The following is a 16,267-nucleotide window of genomic DNA, read 5'->3' as shown; positions in this document are numbered from 1 at the left end:
ATCTTAAACAAAAAACATTCTAACTGGGAAGAGCATAGGTTACAGGGATGAACCTGAGAAGTTTTCAGGAGAGATCACAGTGAATTGGATTTTAAAATTTAAGCTGTAATTTCCCAGACTAAAAAGAGCACATAAAAGCTGAAAAGGGCATTCCAGGCAAGTAACAACTTAGGCAATGGCGCTGTGAAAAATTACCTATGGGGCAAGAACTGGAAATACAGTTCTTTTTTTTTTTTTTTTTTTTTTTTTTTAAGATTTTTTTTATTTGACAGAGAGAGATCACAAGTAGATGGAGAGGCAGGCAGAGAGAGAGAGAGGGAAGCAGGATCTCTGCCGAGCAGAGAACCCGATGCGGGACTCGATCCCAGGACCCTGAGATCATGACCTGAGACGAAGGCAGCGGCTTAACCCACTGAGCCACCCAGGCGCCCGGAAATACAGTTCTTGAAGGGCCTTGTATGCCACACAAATAAATTTTACCTAATTTTGTGAAAGATGAGCAGATATCTTTTTTTTTTTTTGGTGGAGATAAGTCAGATTAGAGCTTTAGAAAGATTACTCTGGTAGCATCACTGAATGGAGAGGTTTAAGACAGCAAAGAGGCTACTGTCACAGTCCAAGTGAGTGACAACTGAGTATAAACTTACATGGTAGCAGCAGGAATAAAGAGGAGGGGCTAAACAGCAGAGACATGAGGTACTAAAAATTACTGGATATGTAGAAAGAGAAAGCAGAAATCATCTTATTTCCAGCTTCTTGACTTGTGAGACTGGGTAGACACTGTCCAATATCATGGAGAGTGAATATAGAAAAGGCATATTAAAAAAAGGTACAGTTCAGTTCAGTGTTTAAGTCTTTAGTATAAACACAACATACTTTAAAAAAAAAAAAAGGGGGCCATACTAGTAGAAATGTCTAACAGGCCTCATTAGAGATGTACACTTCAAGACATACTTGGTAGCTCAAACAATAACCCAGGAGAGCTTGTTTATAATAATTCACACAGAAATTTAACTGACTTTAAAAGTTCCCTGCCTATTCCACCTTGTTAATAATTAATTCGGTCAAGGTATATATGTAAACAGTACAGGCAAGATGCAGTTAATCTTTTATTTAGGAGACTTTATATATATGGGGGGGGAGAAAAATGCATACACATTTGGCTAAACTTCACCAAAATTACTCCTTAACAAAATATATACACACGGGGCGCCTAGGTGGCTCAGTGGGTTAAGCCTCTGCCTTAGGCTCAGGTCATGGTCTCAGGGTCCTGGGATCAAGCCCCATGTGGCCTGGCTCTCTGCTCAGCAGGGAGCCTGCTTCCCCCTCCCCCTCTGTCTGCCTCTCTACCTACTTGTGACTTCTCTGTCAAATAAATAAATAAAATCCTTAAAAAAAGGGGGGGCGCGCCTGGGTGGCTCAGTAGGTTAAGCCTCTGCCTTCGGCTCAGGTCATGGTCTCGGGGTCCTGGGATGGAGCCCCACATCGGGCTCTCTGCTCGGCAGGGAGCCTGCTTCCCCTTCTCTCTCTACCTGCCTCTCTGCCTGCTTGTGATCTCTCTCTGTCAAATAAATGAATGAAATCTTAAAATAAGAAAAAAAAACATATATATATATATACACACATACATACACACACACACACACACACACACACAACATTATCAAAGCATAAATACAGCTTGAAAATGTGCTTTTCTGGGGTGCCTGGGTGGCTCAGTGGGTTTGGCTAGGGTCATGATCCCAGGGTCCTGGGATCCAACCTCCGCCTCTCTGCTCAGCAGGGAGCCTGATTCCTCCCCTCTCTCTCTCTGCCTGTCTCTGCCTACTTGTGATCTCCCTCTGTCAAATAAATAAATGAAATCTTTTAAAATAAATAAATAAATATTATTCTGATTTTTTAATGTATCAAGAGCCTCATTAAAATATTCATGACATTTACAGTCACTACTTTAAAATCCTCCACTTTAGGGTACCTGGGTGGCTCGGTTGGTTAAGCAACTGCCTTCGGCTCAGGTCATGATCCTGGAGTACCAGGATCCAGTCTCCCGCATCTGGCTCCCGGCTCCACGGGGAGTCTGCTTCTCCCTCTGACCTTATGCTGTCTCATGTTCTCTCTGTCTCTCTCTCAAATAAATAAATAAAATCTTTTTTTAAAATAAAATAAAATAAAATCCTCCACTTTATAAGAAATTCTAAAACAGGGAAACAAACTGAGGGTTTCAGAGGGGAGGGGGATGGGGGTGGGGAGGGAGATGGATATTAGGGAGGGCACAAGTTGTGATGGGCGCTGGGTGTTATATGCAACTAATGAATCACTAAACATAACATCAAAAACTAACGATGTACTATACAGTGGCTAACTGAGCATAGTAACAAAATAAAAATAAAACATCTAGTTTTAAAAGATGTCTTCTGATACTCTGAAAAGCAGGCTAAAACAGTACTAGGTTACTTTAATTTCATTAAATTTTCCAAGTGAGGTGTAACAATCTTTATCTTCAAGGGACTACAGAGGTCCAGGTTGCTATGGCTGGCAGGTTTGTCTTCACTCTCACCATCACTGTTCTAAAATTTTTAACCTCTTCTAAATAAGTTTTCTGTTATTTTTTTAAATATTTTACTAGATAAGATTTTATTATGGGGCGCCTGGGTGGCTCAGTGGGTTAAAGCATCTGCCTTCGGCTCGGGTCATGATCCCAGGGTCCTGGGATCGAGCCCCGCATCGGGCTCTCTGCTCAGCGGGGAGCCTGCTTCCTCCTCTCTCTGCCTGTCTCTCTGCCTACTTGTGATCTCTATCTGTCAAATGAATAAATAAAAAAATCTTTAAAAAAAAAAAAGATTTTATTAGATATTAAATAAGATACTTGCTTGCAAGTATCTCACTTACTGTAAGCAAGTAAGCGCGGGTGTGCACACGCACACCCAGGGTGGGGATGTGTACAGGGAGAGGAAGCAGAGACACCCCACTGAGCAGGGATGGGCAGCTCAGTCCCAGGACCCTGGGATCAGGACCGGAGATGAAGGTGAACACTAGACTGAGTCACCCAGGTGCCCCAGTTTTATAGTACTTAAATTACAAAAGGAACCCTACACAAAGATCATAATTTGCTGTATTACTGTATAATCAATATTTCAATCTTAATTTTTAGTTAAAACTTTGGTCATCAAGAACATGAGATCTAATTCAGAGAAACAAGTAACTATAGATAAAATGTCAAAACTAAATAAAATGCAACTTCCCAAAAGGGAAAAGCACAACTAGAGTAACTAAGCAGTCTAAATATTTAGCCACTTTAGTCTACCACATATCCTAGACTAGGAGTTGACCATCTAAGGTCTATGGAAAAAATTTAGAGATCAGTAATTCCTTGAAACTGCACGCATTAGGAAGGAAGGGGGCTGTCATTCTCAAAGGATGTGACTCCCCCCAAAATAAGTACTTACTCTTTTAGCTCCTCTGCCAAATGCTAAGGAAATTCAAAGACCCAGTGGCATTTCTTAAACGAGCACATTATCTAAGAGTATTTAGACTCACACACTACTAGATTTGGTCACAACAGAAAAAAACTGATTTCCTCAATATAGTACTTACCTATCCTCAAGTAACTTTTCCAGTTTTGCCACTCATTAGCACCATTTTTAATTTAAGGAACCTCTCTGAACCTAATTTATTCCATACTTTACCATTAAAAAATCTTCAGAAAAAAGTTGCATAAGATGGAGATTTAATTAAAAGCTCAGGAAGTGCTTTCCTCATTTTAAAGCCCTCCCTTTTTAAAAAAAGGATTTAGAGAGAGCAGTAGCCCATAGAGGGGCTGAAAGAGGACACAAGCAGACTCCCTGCTGAGTATGGAGCAGGAATCACGGGGATTCCAGAACCCAGAGATCATGACCTAAGCCAAAATCAAGAAATGGATGCTCAACCAAATTTAAATCTTTTTTTTTTTAAGATTTTATTTATTTGACAGAGAGAGAGAGAGATCACAAGTAGACAGAAAGGCAGGCAGAGGGAGAGGGGGAAGCAGGCTCCCTGCTGAGCAGATAGCCCTATGCGGGGTTGGATCCCAGGACCCTGAGATCATGACCTGAGCCGAAGGCAGAGGCTTACCCTGAGCCACACAGGCGCCCCCAGATTTAAATCTTAAATCTAAATTCTACAGTAATTTCCTTATCATCAGTAAGACATTTCACTCTTCGTCTAGCAAATTTTCTGTCATGCTTATTCAGGGTAAATGCTGAAATGTGATTAACAAATTCCAAAGGACTCCAGATGGGACCCCTGAGAACATAGTTACTTTTTTTTTTTTTACATTAGCATGGAGGTGTTTCCACAGGGCTTAGTCCTTAGCAGCATGAATACATCATTATTCCTATTTAGCCAATGGGGAAAAAGCAGTTGAGTGATTAAGATCAAGATGGGTTTAAAAGTGTTTGTTTGTTTGTTTTTCCTAACGACCTTTGCCCCCTTCAGAGCAAACGCCTCAGAAGGCTGGCCTTACCCTCCCTCAAACAGTGCTACACCCACACTGCTCAAAACAATTCAGAATTCTTTGAGAACTGGCTTCAGAACCTATTGTCCAACTTCTTAATGTTCTTATTAATGACAAATCTTTTCCTTAGTGTGGACTTTTGTTTCATTTAATATTTAAAACTGACTCAGATTCAACTTGGTAAATAAGGTAAATAATCTGAGTAATAATATTTTTCAATCAAAAGTGACCTGTGAATATAGGGACGCCTGAATGGCACAGTCGATTAAGTCTCTGGCCCTTGGTTTCAGCTCAAGTCTTATCTCAGACTGGTAAGACAGTCAGGTTCCGCTCTCTGCACAGTCTGCTTAAGACTCTTTCTCCCTCTGCCTCTGTCTCTAAAAATATATGAATCTTTTTTTTTTTTAATGACATGTGAAAATAAAATACTACACACTAATTTTACCTGTGCCTCTGCCAACAATTTCAAAAGTTTCAAATTATATGAAGGATACTGTTTTGAATAATAAAACTTATTGCTTTGTCTTATTATATATATCAGGTATGACTATAAGTAAACTTAAAAATCTTATTTCTAGGGGCACCTGGGTGGGTTAAAGCCTCAGCTCGGGTCGTGATACCAGGGTCCTGGGATGGACCCCTCATCAGGGTCTCTGCTCCTCGGGGAGCCTGTTTCCTCCTCTCTCTCTGCCTGCCTACCTACTTGTGATCTGTCAAATAAATAAATAAAATCTTTAAAAAAAAAATCTTATTTCTAGGGCACCTGGGTGGCTCAGTTGGTTAACCATCTGCCTGTGGCTCAGGTCATGATCCCAGGCTCAGGTCCCACAGAGGCTTCCCTGCTCAGAGTCTACTTGTCTCTCTGCCCCGCCCCACTACTGCTTGTAGAGTTCTCTCTCACACAAAAATGAATAAAGAAAATCTTAAAAAAAAAATCTTATACCAAAAACTAACGATGTACTATATGTTGGCTAATCGAAAATTAAACAAACAAAGTTATTTCTACGGGCACCTCAGTGGCTGAGTCAGTTAGGCATCTGACTTCAGCTTGGGTCATGGTCTCGGGGTTCTGGGATTGAGCCCTGCTGTCTGGCGTCGTGCTCAGACAGGAGTCTCCTTCTCCCTCTTCTTCTCCCTCTGTCCCTCCCTATGCTCATGTTCTCTCCCTCTCTCAAACAAATAAAATCTTTGAAAAAAAACTTTTTTCTATAAGTTATTCTGTTTCTACAGAGGATTACTACATATTGCCCCAACTGCTGTAACTTCTCCAGTTCTTAATATTATCTTATAAATGGGGGCCATGGTTATCTTCAACAAGATAGTAATCATTTGATATTTACAATCTGAATGACTACGTATGTTACTAAGTGAGCCACATAATCTAAATTATTCCATAGGATTTATCCCTCAAATTAAATATCAGCTGCCCATGCAGCAAATACAACAAAACAGAAAAATAATGAATTATGAAATTTGGAAATCTAGATTAAAACTATGGCACTGGGCGCCTGGATGGCACAGTGGGTTAAAGCCTCTGCCTTCAGCTCAGGTCATGATCTCAGGGCCCTGGGATCCAGACCCACATCGGGCTCTCTGCTCAGCAGGGAGCCTGCTTCCTCCTCTCTCCCTGCCTGTCTCTCTGCCTACTTGTGATCTGTCTGTCAAATAAATAAATAAAATCTTAAAAAAAAAAAATAAATAAAACTATGGCACTGATCTAAAGATGCTATAATAGAGGTAACGAGTATCACTTAACAGACTCAGCTGAAAGAACAAAAAGGCTTTAACATTAAAACTACTCAAGTTTCCTATGATGCTTAAATTTACTTGGAAAAATATTAAGGCATTATTATTTTAAAAGCATAAACCAGTATCACATTAAGAAATTTACACCCCCCATCATCTTCCCACAGTCATTTCTATGAGACATGTATTCATTTCTAATTCCAAAACTAGTTTTAAGACTTCTATTTCTCGGGGCGCCTGGGTGGATCAGTGGGTTAAAGCCTTTGCCTTCGGCTCAGGTCATGATCTCAGGGTCCTGGGATCGAGCCCCGCGTTGGGCTCTCTGCTCAGCGGGGAGCCTGCTTCCCCCTCTCTCTCTACCTGCCTCTCTGTGTACTTGTGATCTCTCTCTCTCTCTCTATCAAATAAATAAATAAAATCTTTAAAAACAAACAAAAAAGACTTCTATTTCTCAACACTAGCACTAACCCACTCCCCAAAGTAATGAGAAAAGTTGCTATTAAATATATTTGCCAATTTAAAAAAAACTTTCTGCAACAGGATTTATCATTCTCTAATTCAAGTAGTCCAAAAACAAAAACAAAAAATCCATTTTTTCCAGTGAATTTAAGATATAAACTGGTCATCATAACAATCTCGACCCATAATTTGGAGGAACAGATAATAATTACCCTTGGGACCTTTAAACTTAAGTAAAAGAAAATTTTTTTTAATTTGGTCAGAGAAAGAGAGAGTGTAGGAACAGGGGAGAGAGGCAGAGGGCAAGAGAGAAGCAGGCTCCCAGCTGAGCGGAGAGCCCAAAATGTAGCTCAATCCCAGGACCTGTGATCATGACCTGAGCCAAAGGCAGATGCTTAACTAACTGACTGAGCCACCCACGTGCCCCAAAAGATTTAGTTTTAAATATGACCTTTCAAGCAAGGTGGAGTTCTGTAGTCCTAAGCCCTGAATTCTAATCCTTCCTCACTATTATTTCCCCATAACAGATTAGCAGAGGTGGCCCAATTTGTTAGATGGCTTCCTTTATTCACTTGTCTCCAACAAGTGAGGTCTTCTGGAATCTTAAACTAGGAACAGTAATGCTAACTTGCAAAAAGGGAATAGAAGGTTTTATCATGATAGACTATAGTTATGTTGACAAATGCTCAAACTTTAAAGCTTTGGGGAGTGCGCTCAAACATGCCCGTAAGCTAATAGGTAAGGTATTTTTTAAAAAAAACATAAAAACTTTAAAGTTTGATTTAAGTTACGATTTACAAACACGTACCTAACACTTACGCTTCACATTTCTGTAAAGTCTGCACAAAGATTTTTTTTTTAAAGATTTTATTTATTTATTTGACACAGAGAGAGAGATCACAAGTAGGCAGAGAGGCAGGCAAGAGAGAGAGGTGGGGAAGCAGGCTCCCCGCTGAGCAGGAAGCCTGATTCGGGGGCTCGATCCCAGGCTCCTGGGATCATGACCTGAGCTGAAGGCAGAGGCTTAACTCACTGAGCCACCCAGGTGCCCCTGCACAAAGATTTTTAAGAAGATCATTCATGGGCGCCTGGGTGGCTCAGTGGGTTAGGCCGCTGCCTTCGGCTCAGGTCATGATCTCAGGGTCCTGGGATCGAGTCCCGCATCGGGCTCTCTGCTCAGCAGGGAGCCTGCTTCCCTCTCTCTCTCTTTCTCTCTGCCTGCCTCTCCATCTACTTGTGATCTCTCTCTCTGTCAAATAAATACATAAAATCTTAAAAAAAAAAAAAAAAAAAGATCATTCATAAAAGCTCTATGGTTACCAATATCCTAATACTTTCCCTTACTATAGCTATTCTTCATATGGCGCTTTGCCTTTGGTGAGTACTCAGTAAAAATTACTAACACAAATCTCTCAAAAACAGGAGTCAACATGTTGCTATCAAAGTATTAACTAGGGCTCAAATCTTTCATTCAAAAAGAAACAATACCGGGGCGCCTGGGTGGCTCAGTGGGTTAAAGCCTCTGCTCGGGCTCAGGTCATGATCCCAGGGTCCTGGGATCGAGCCCCACATCGGGCTCTCCGCTCTGCAGGGAGCCTGCTTTCTCCTCTCTCTCTCTCTCTGCCTGCCTCTCTGCCTACTTGTGATCTCTGTCTGTCAAATAAATAAAATCTTAAAAAAAAAAAAAGAAAGAAAGAAAGAAAAAGAAACAATACCTTATCGAATTTAAGACACCGAGTCTGGCATTCAAAAAAAATTTATTAGAAGATTTCAGTGAAAGGTTCTCTCACAACTAGGTCTCAAGTGCCGCCTGGTTGATAGCAATTTTAAGGCACATCCCAATTTCCAACAAGTTAAAAACTTAAATTAAAAAAAAAAAAAAAAAAAAAAAGCAGGGCATCTGAGTGGCTCAGTGGGTTAAGCCTCTGCCTTCAGCTCAGGTCATGATATCAGGGTCCTGGGATCCAGTCCCTCATTGGGCTCTCTGCTCAGCAGGGAGCCTGCTTCCTCCTTTCTCTCTCTCTGCCTGCCTCTCTGCCTACTTGTGATCTCTGTCAAATAAATAAATAAATTCTTTTTAAAAAAATTAATTTTTTTTTTAAAAAAGCATTTTGGAATCAACAGGATAAAAGAATATTCTATAAAATACTGAGGTGCTATACTTTTGCCATGTGGGGGCAGTGGGGGAACACTAAAACTACATTTACAGTAGTGCCCCAAACCACTGGACATTAACTATGTTTCCATTTACAGTGTTGCCTTAGTTCACTCAGCACTCAAGCCAAGTTCAGCTTCCAGAAAAGGTTACAGCTAAAAGCTCTAAGAGGTATTCTCAGAGAGAGACTGAGGAAAAATTAAGAAATAAGATACCTTTAATTACAGAAAGACTCATTATATGATTATTTTTTTAAAAGCACTATTTTTATGATTTTAAAGTTAAGTTGCCTATCCAAATCCTTTAAAACCGGAATTCTTAACCCGTCAGTTACCCTCTGAAAATGTATACAAACTAGTTTATATGTACCAATGTTTTCCTAAAGAAAACTGTTTCTCAAAAGAAACCATATAACAAAAAGACTAAGAATCACTTTTTTAAAATAATTGTTTCAACTCTATCTTAAGAATCAGAGTCACAAAATAGAGTATGCTATTGCCAGGCCTAAAGGTTAATTTTGGTAGGGTTTTGGGTTGGGTTTTTTTTTGGGGGGGGGCACCACAAAGTACAGAAAAGATTCATTTTATTCCAGAACAAATTAAAATAATACATATCCATTATTTTGTAAAACTATTGATGAGTTTCTTTAATATAAATCAAAGTAGGGGCTCCTGGGTAGCTCAGTTGTTAAGCATCTGCCTTTGGCTGGGGGGTCATGATCCCCGGGGCGTGGGATGGAGTCCCACATCAGGCTCCTTGCTCAGCAGGGAGGAGTCTGCTTCTCCCTCTCCCTCTACCCCTCTCTCTATCCCACCCCTTGCCCATGCATACGCTCTCTCACTATGAAATAAATTAAAATCTTTTCTAAAAGATGAATAAATAAATGAAGGTGTTAAGTCTGATAAAGAAGCTTCGATTAAGGAAAACTTACAGTATATAACAAACACTTTCCTAAGTTATCAGTTTGAAATTTTCTAAAAATGGAAAAACCTGTATTTCACTGTCTCAACCACATTACTGAATAAAATCAACCTATGAAAAGTTAACTGCAATATTTTAAGTCTTCTGTATCATTTAAACTTTTAAGTTATGAACATCATGAAAAATACTCTTTCCTTCTTTTTTTAATCTCTCCACCCAACATGGGCCTCGAACTCAGGACCCTGCAATCAAGAGTCACATGCTCTACCAACTACTGTGCCAGCCAGGCACCCCTAGGCACTCTTCACTTTCTGATCTCTAGACTCACTGCTACCGCGCTTTCAGTACATAATGCAGGAGCTCCAAGGAGTTCTATACCAAAGCAGCCATACTAAGTTATGATCACTAGCAGAAGTACTTGAAAAGATAGTGAACTTGTTAAGTCATCATTAACTGCTCACTTGATCAACAACTTATTTATCCAGTAACATAATAAAATTCCAACTTGCTCCACAGCAGCAAAATTAAGTTCAGAGGTGTTCTCTGTTCCAAGCCATTTCCTACTTTGTGTTTTTTAATGAGTGACCCCTAGAGGAAAAAATAGAAGCAGCAAAGACGTTCACTCGGTAAGTCTTAAGAGATCAAGACTGGGCAAAAATCAAGGCCAAAAAGATTTTATAATATCCAGAAAAACAGGAACAAGAAACTACCTATACCCATCACACATGCTACCCCCAAATCCCAGAGCTAAGAAACACACAACTTGAGATTTTTGAGATGTTTAAAAAACAAAAGCAAGATGAGTAGAAAAAAATTTGTGAAATACGAAGTCCCGGTTTCTACCACAACAGATGCCATAGTTAGACTAGAGCCAACTATTTCATGGTGAAAAAGATCAATAAGAAGCCTATTAATATGTAAAAGTAAAAGAGTAACATTACGAAAAATTTAAAAATGAATGGCGGTCTCACTGCCTTCAGAATCTATTATGCAAAATAAAAGAATTTAACTTGAAAATAAATTATACTAAATGTTCAAGAACTATCATTTGATATGGGAGAACAGTGGTAGAAAAAGGTCTGTGCCAACTTTTAACTGCAGCTGTAGTGGAATACACTAAAAGCCTTGTTTTATGACAAAAGCAATGAAATAAAAAACAATGGTTTTAGACCTGTCACCAGTATTAACTGCTCGTGACCATAAATTTGCCTTTTTTCCTTTTTTTTTTAAGATTTTATTTATTTATTTGACAGACAGAGATCGCAAGTAGGCAGAGCAGTCAGAGAGAGGAGGAAGCAGGCTCCTTGCTGAGCAGAGAGCCTGATGCGGGGTTCGATCCCAGAACCCTAGGATCATGACCTGAGCTGAAGGCAGAGGCTTTAACCCACTGAGCCACCCAGGCACCCCTTGCCTTTTTTCAACAAAAGACTTTTGGGATAAAAGGCCATATGATAAGGAATAAAATATAAGAAAACAAAACTGACAGAATTCTCACACAAAACTAAAACATAAAACCTGTCTAAGAATTTTCATACATTATTAAATGTCCTAATTAAAGGTAAAAAAGATTGGGGTGCCTGGGTGGTTTAGCCAGGTTAAATGGTTAAGTGTCTGGTTAAGTGTCTGCCTTTGGCTCGGGTCATGATCTCAGGGTCCTGGGATTCAGCCCTGGGTCAGGCACCCTGCTCAGCAGGGAGTCTACTTCTCCCTCTCTCTTTGCCTCCCCACTGCTCATGCTTGCTCTCTCTCAAATTAAAAAACAAAACAAAACAAACAAACAAACAAAAACTTTAAAAAATAAAATAAATGTAAAAAAATTAAGAAATCTAACATATACAAAGAAATTCAACCATTCTTTCTAGTAGGACTGAAATTACAAAGCACTTAACTGAAATCAATGTTTGCCACCGTAGGGAATCCTCTTCCCATTCTCCCTATTTCAAACTGAGAGGATTCTCCAGTCCTTTTCCTGCTACTTAAGCAAAAATATTGCAATTTGCACCCATTATTTCCTTTCACATAGTTTTCAAAACACTAAAATAGAGATTATTCTAATTAGTACCCATTCACCTTGACTCTCAACTGTCCCAAATAATGACACTTCATGGAAATTAAACTTCATGTCATTAAAGTTAGCCAGCAGACACAGCAATACCTTCTCCAATTTGTCACTAATAACTTGTTCGTTAATATCTGCATCTAAAAGGTATAATGTACGGTGACCACAAGACATTAAGCATATAGTTGGTAAGAGAACTGCTCTTACACAATCTTCTAAAAATGTGTTTTTAGGGCGCCTGGGTGGCTCAGTGGGTTAAAGCCTCTGCCTTCGGCTCAGGTCATGATCCCAGGGTGCTGGAATCGAGCCCCGCATCAGGCTCTCTGTGAGGCAGGGAGCCTGCTTCCTCCTCTCTCTCTGCCTGCTTCTCTGCCTACTTGTGATCTCTGTCTCTCAAATAAATAAATAAATAATCTTTTAAATAAATAAATAAATAAATAAAATGTGTTTTTACTAGGTATTCACAGACTACCACAGGCGTGAATATTAAACATCTCCCTGTCAATTCTTCACATTTTCTACAAAGTTGACCCAATTTCAAAGCTGACAGTGAAGGTTCTACCTTAAGAAGGACAAAAAAACAAAACTGGGTAGTCCTAAAAATGTACATCATAACTACATGACTAAGACACTCATTTAAAACTTATGCCAAGGGACGCCTGGGTGGCTCAGTTGGTTAAGCAGCTGCCTTCAGCTCAGGTCATGATCCCAGCATCCTGGGATCGAGTCCCACATCGGGCTCCTTGCTGGGCAGGGAGCCTGCTTCTCCCTCTGACTCTGCCTGCCACTCTGTCTGCCTGTGCTTGCTCTCTCTCTCTCTCTCTCTCTCTCTGACAAATAAATAAATAAAATCTTAAAAAAAAAAAAAAAAAAAAAAATAAAACTTATGCCAAGATAGCCCCTCCCTTCAAAACAAAGATTGACTCACTGCTCTATTTTACTTACTTTTGGAAATAAAATTAAATGGATTCCCTAGCATTAATTTTCTGTCTCTGCCTCCACTATTTAAAAACATTCTACCTTCAATCTATGATTTGTCCCTATAAAAATGATAAAAGAAAAACAGAAAAAAACAAACAAAAAAAACAATAAACCCCAATATCGCCAAGTTATCTTAAAATTTAAAAAAAGAAATGGAATTTTTAAAAAAGAAAGAAAACCACTGGATTCAGGATATCATGATAATAACCACTGTTCTAAAATAATGGGTGCCTAAGGAACAGTCCTACTCAGTGAAAACCTCTCACCTCAGATAGTTTTCATCTGTGAAACCACCCCATTCGCTAGTGCTAACCACCTGAGTAAAACGTTTCTCTTCTGTCTCCCTGAAGTGGGAAACTATCAATCTCCCTACATAACACGTTCCACCGTCTGCAGATATTCCTACATTGGGGGGGGGGGGGGGAGGTAGCCAGTAAAGTTGGTGGCGGGGTGAGGACAAAGGGCATTTTGAAATACCACTGAAGTAAACAGAGAGGGGGCTAAATTAGCGTTCCCTCAAGTAGAGAAAGGCAAGGAAACGCAGGCACCCTTGTTTACCACCCCAGGGTCCTATTCATTACCGCCTACTGGAATGCGAAGTTGGAACTACCACCACGCAAGAGGCCCATCAAATCCTCAAAGTGTCAAGTCTCCAGGCAGCCACTGAAATGACAGACTAATACCCTTCCCCCACCCTCACCCCCCAAAAAAGAAAGATCCAATCCACTAAGCGCAGGTCACTCTGCCCTCTGGGGCAGTTCCAGCCGGCGCGGGGATGGTTCTGATGCGAAAACGAGACAGGAAAGACCACCTTTCTTCCCACACACCCTCAGCTGGGGAAACAAAACAAAGACAGCCCTCCTCCTCCGGTAGCCACTACCCTAGCCAGAGAGGCTTTCCTATTTCCCGGTGCAGTCTGGCCTCCAGCCCCCGCCCCCATGACAAAGAAAAGGCACTTGGTGAGCAAGGCCTTCCTGCTTCCACGGATGGGGGGAGGGGGCTGCCGAGGTGAGGAGCCCCCTCTACACACTCGCGCTCACACTCTTGGTCCCACAAGCCGCGGGGAGCGGAGGCCTCCGCCTGGGGAAGCCTGCTCTGGGAGGGGATAGGGGTACCTTGAAGTAGCCGCCTTCGTAGAGGGTGTTGGGGGGTCCGAAGATGGCAACCTCCCAGTTGTAGAGGTCGGACTCATCCACCAGGGTGATCCGGAAGCCCTCCACCGGCTCCTCCTGCAGGGATTTCAGCTCGAGCATCAGGGCCTTCTGCGAGCTGGTCATCTGCTGCTGGGCCATCGCGGCGGCGGCGGCGGCGCCGGGCCGGAGCCCCAGTTCTTTCGCACCGGCCGGGCCGGACGAGGCCCCTCCCCTCCGCTCGCCCTCCGCCGGGCCGCACCGGGCCCCTGTCTTCACACAACCGGCGGGCCGGACCAGGCCCCAGAAGGCCCGTGGGCCGGCCCGGGTCCTCCTCACACACGACGCGGGCCGGGCCGGGCCCTTTTCCTCACACTCGGGCCAAGTGGGGGGAGGGGCCAAGGGAGTTAGGGGAATTCGCTCCCGGTCCCGGGCCTCCCCCCCCCCGGAGGGGGCCTCAACTTGACGGGGGGGGGGAGGGGAGAGGGGGTGGAAGCGGAGGAGGGCGGCGAAGGGCCGGCGATGGTGAGGGGAGGGGGCCGAGCCGGCCCGGGAGCGCCGCGCTCGCTCGCCCTCTCGTTCTCCTCAGGGGCTGCCGGGGCCGAAGGGCGCGCGGGGCCGGAGGGCGGGGAGAGCGCGGCGCGCGGGGGTCTCTCGGCGGCGGCGGCGGCGGCGGCGGCGGCGGCGGCAGCGGCGGCAGCGGCTGCGCGGGGGGAGGGGCGACGACCGAGGAGGAGGAGGAGGAGAAGAGCGAGAGCGCCTCGCGCCGCGGGAGCGACGGAGCCAAGAAGAAGGAGGGAGGGAGAGAGGGAGGAGGGGCGCGCGCCGGGAGGGAGGGCGGCTCTCGGAGGCGGGCGGCCGGACGCGCGTGCGCACGCCCCTCCCTCCCCCGCCCTCCTCGTCCTCCCCCGCCCTCCTCCGCTCATTTCCCCGCCTCCTTTCTGCCACCAGGCGCGGTGGCGGCGCTTTGTGACGCCGACGCGTGTCCCCCGCCCTTAAAGGGCCAAGCTGCTGTGCCGAACGAGCGTAGCTACAGGGGATGCCCTTGGCCCCAAAATGACGGTGTGCGGCTGGACGCCGCGGTTTCTAGGGAGCTCCCAGGAAGGGACCACTGGTCCTAGAGCTGTCAGCGCCTTCCCTTCCACTCCCTATGCGTAGGTATCCACAGGCTTCCACAGCCATCCTCCGTGGAACCCTGGTCCTCTTCAGGCCTCTCTCCGTGACACAAAGTCGGCCGTCCCTGCACTCAGTAGGTGCTTGACACGAATATGCTGAGTTTATGAATCTTATCGGTGGGAACAAGTGTCCCGACATATCTTATGCAGGACCCTCAAGCCCGTGTGTTCTTTGGAGAGCAGTGTGTCACCCACCGGGGTGTGGTGGGGTGGGGTGGGGGAGCAGAGTCCCATCCGAGAAATGGGGAAGGCAGATAGGCCAGCTTCTACTTCTCTTCTTAACTACAAAGAGGAAGTTGTGGGAAATAAAGAGAGAAGTAGTAACGCAGACTAAACCTGGGTTCCTAGACCTTCCCTGTGATTTGGGGCAAGTGCTCTAGGCAACCCTCAGTTATTTGTAAAATGAAGTACTATGGGAGCACCTGACTGGCTCAGTCCCGGAGCTTGAGACCCTTGATCTTGAGGTAGCAAATTCAAGCCCCACCTTGTGTGTAGAGATTACTTAAAAATAAAATCTTTAACAACAACAAAAAAAAGTATACACACACACACACACACACATGCAGGCGCTCTGTGGTTGAACTTTGACCCCTATAGATCTTTCTTTTTTTTATATATATTTTATTTATTTATTTGACAGAGATCACAAGTAGGCAGAGAGGCAGACAGAGAGAGAGAGGGAAGCAGGCTCCTGGCTGAGCAGAGAGCCTGATGCGGGACTCGATCCCAGGACCCTGAGATCATGACCTGAGCCGAAGGCAGCGGCTTAACCCACTGAGCCACCCAGGCGCCCCCTATGGATCTTTCAACTGGAAGGTCTGACGTGGAACTGAGGGACTTTTAAGATAATCATAACTGAAGTGAGATGCGGAGACAGTCTTAAATCCTCCTGATTTAGAGTAGCCTGTTCTCTTGGGAAGGCATGTCCTGTGATAACCACTGAAACGTTTCCTTAGAAAAGTCAGGATACTGTGATAGTTCCACACATTTAGAATTTGAAGATCAAAAAGATCCTAAGTTCCAACCCTAGCCCCACCATTTACATTATCCATTCCTTATTCATCAGCTTCTGTAATAAAGGGTTAATTACACCTAACTTAAACTATTATAAATATTAAATGAGATCATCTATATACAGCATTTGACACA

At 43.3% G+C, this 16,267-nt stretch overlaps 1 protein-coding gene across 1 annotated transcript in view; it reads right to left on the bottom strand.

Moving 5' to 3' along the window:
• Positions 1-14,558, bottom strand: part of LOC111145990 (ubiquitin conjugating enzyme E2 R2) — a 114,631-nt gene extending 100,073 nt beyond the window's left edge. The window contains exon 1 of the mRNA XM_022501345.1: positions 13,929-14,558. Coding sequence (XP_022357053.1) covers positions 13,929-14,105 — 177 coding nt within the window. The 5' untranslated portion in view covers positions 14,106-14,558. The remainder of the gene's footprint in view (positions 1-13,928) is intronic.
• Positions 14,559-16,267: the final 1,709 nt, after the last annotated feature.

This window comes from Enhydra lutris, unplaced genomic scaffold, assembly GCF_002288905.1.
Source record: "Enhydra lutris kenyoni isolate GAN:26980312 unplaced genomic scaffold, ASM228890v2 scaffoldscaffold13, whole genome shotgun sequence".
Classification (NCBI taxonomy): domain Eukaryota; kingdom Metazoa; phylum Chordata; class Mammalia; order Carnivora; family Mustelidae; genus Enhydra; species Enhydra lutris.
This window is presented reverse-complemented; position numbering and strand designations above follow the sequence as displayed.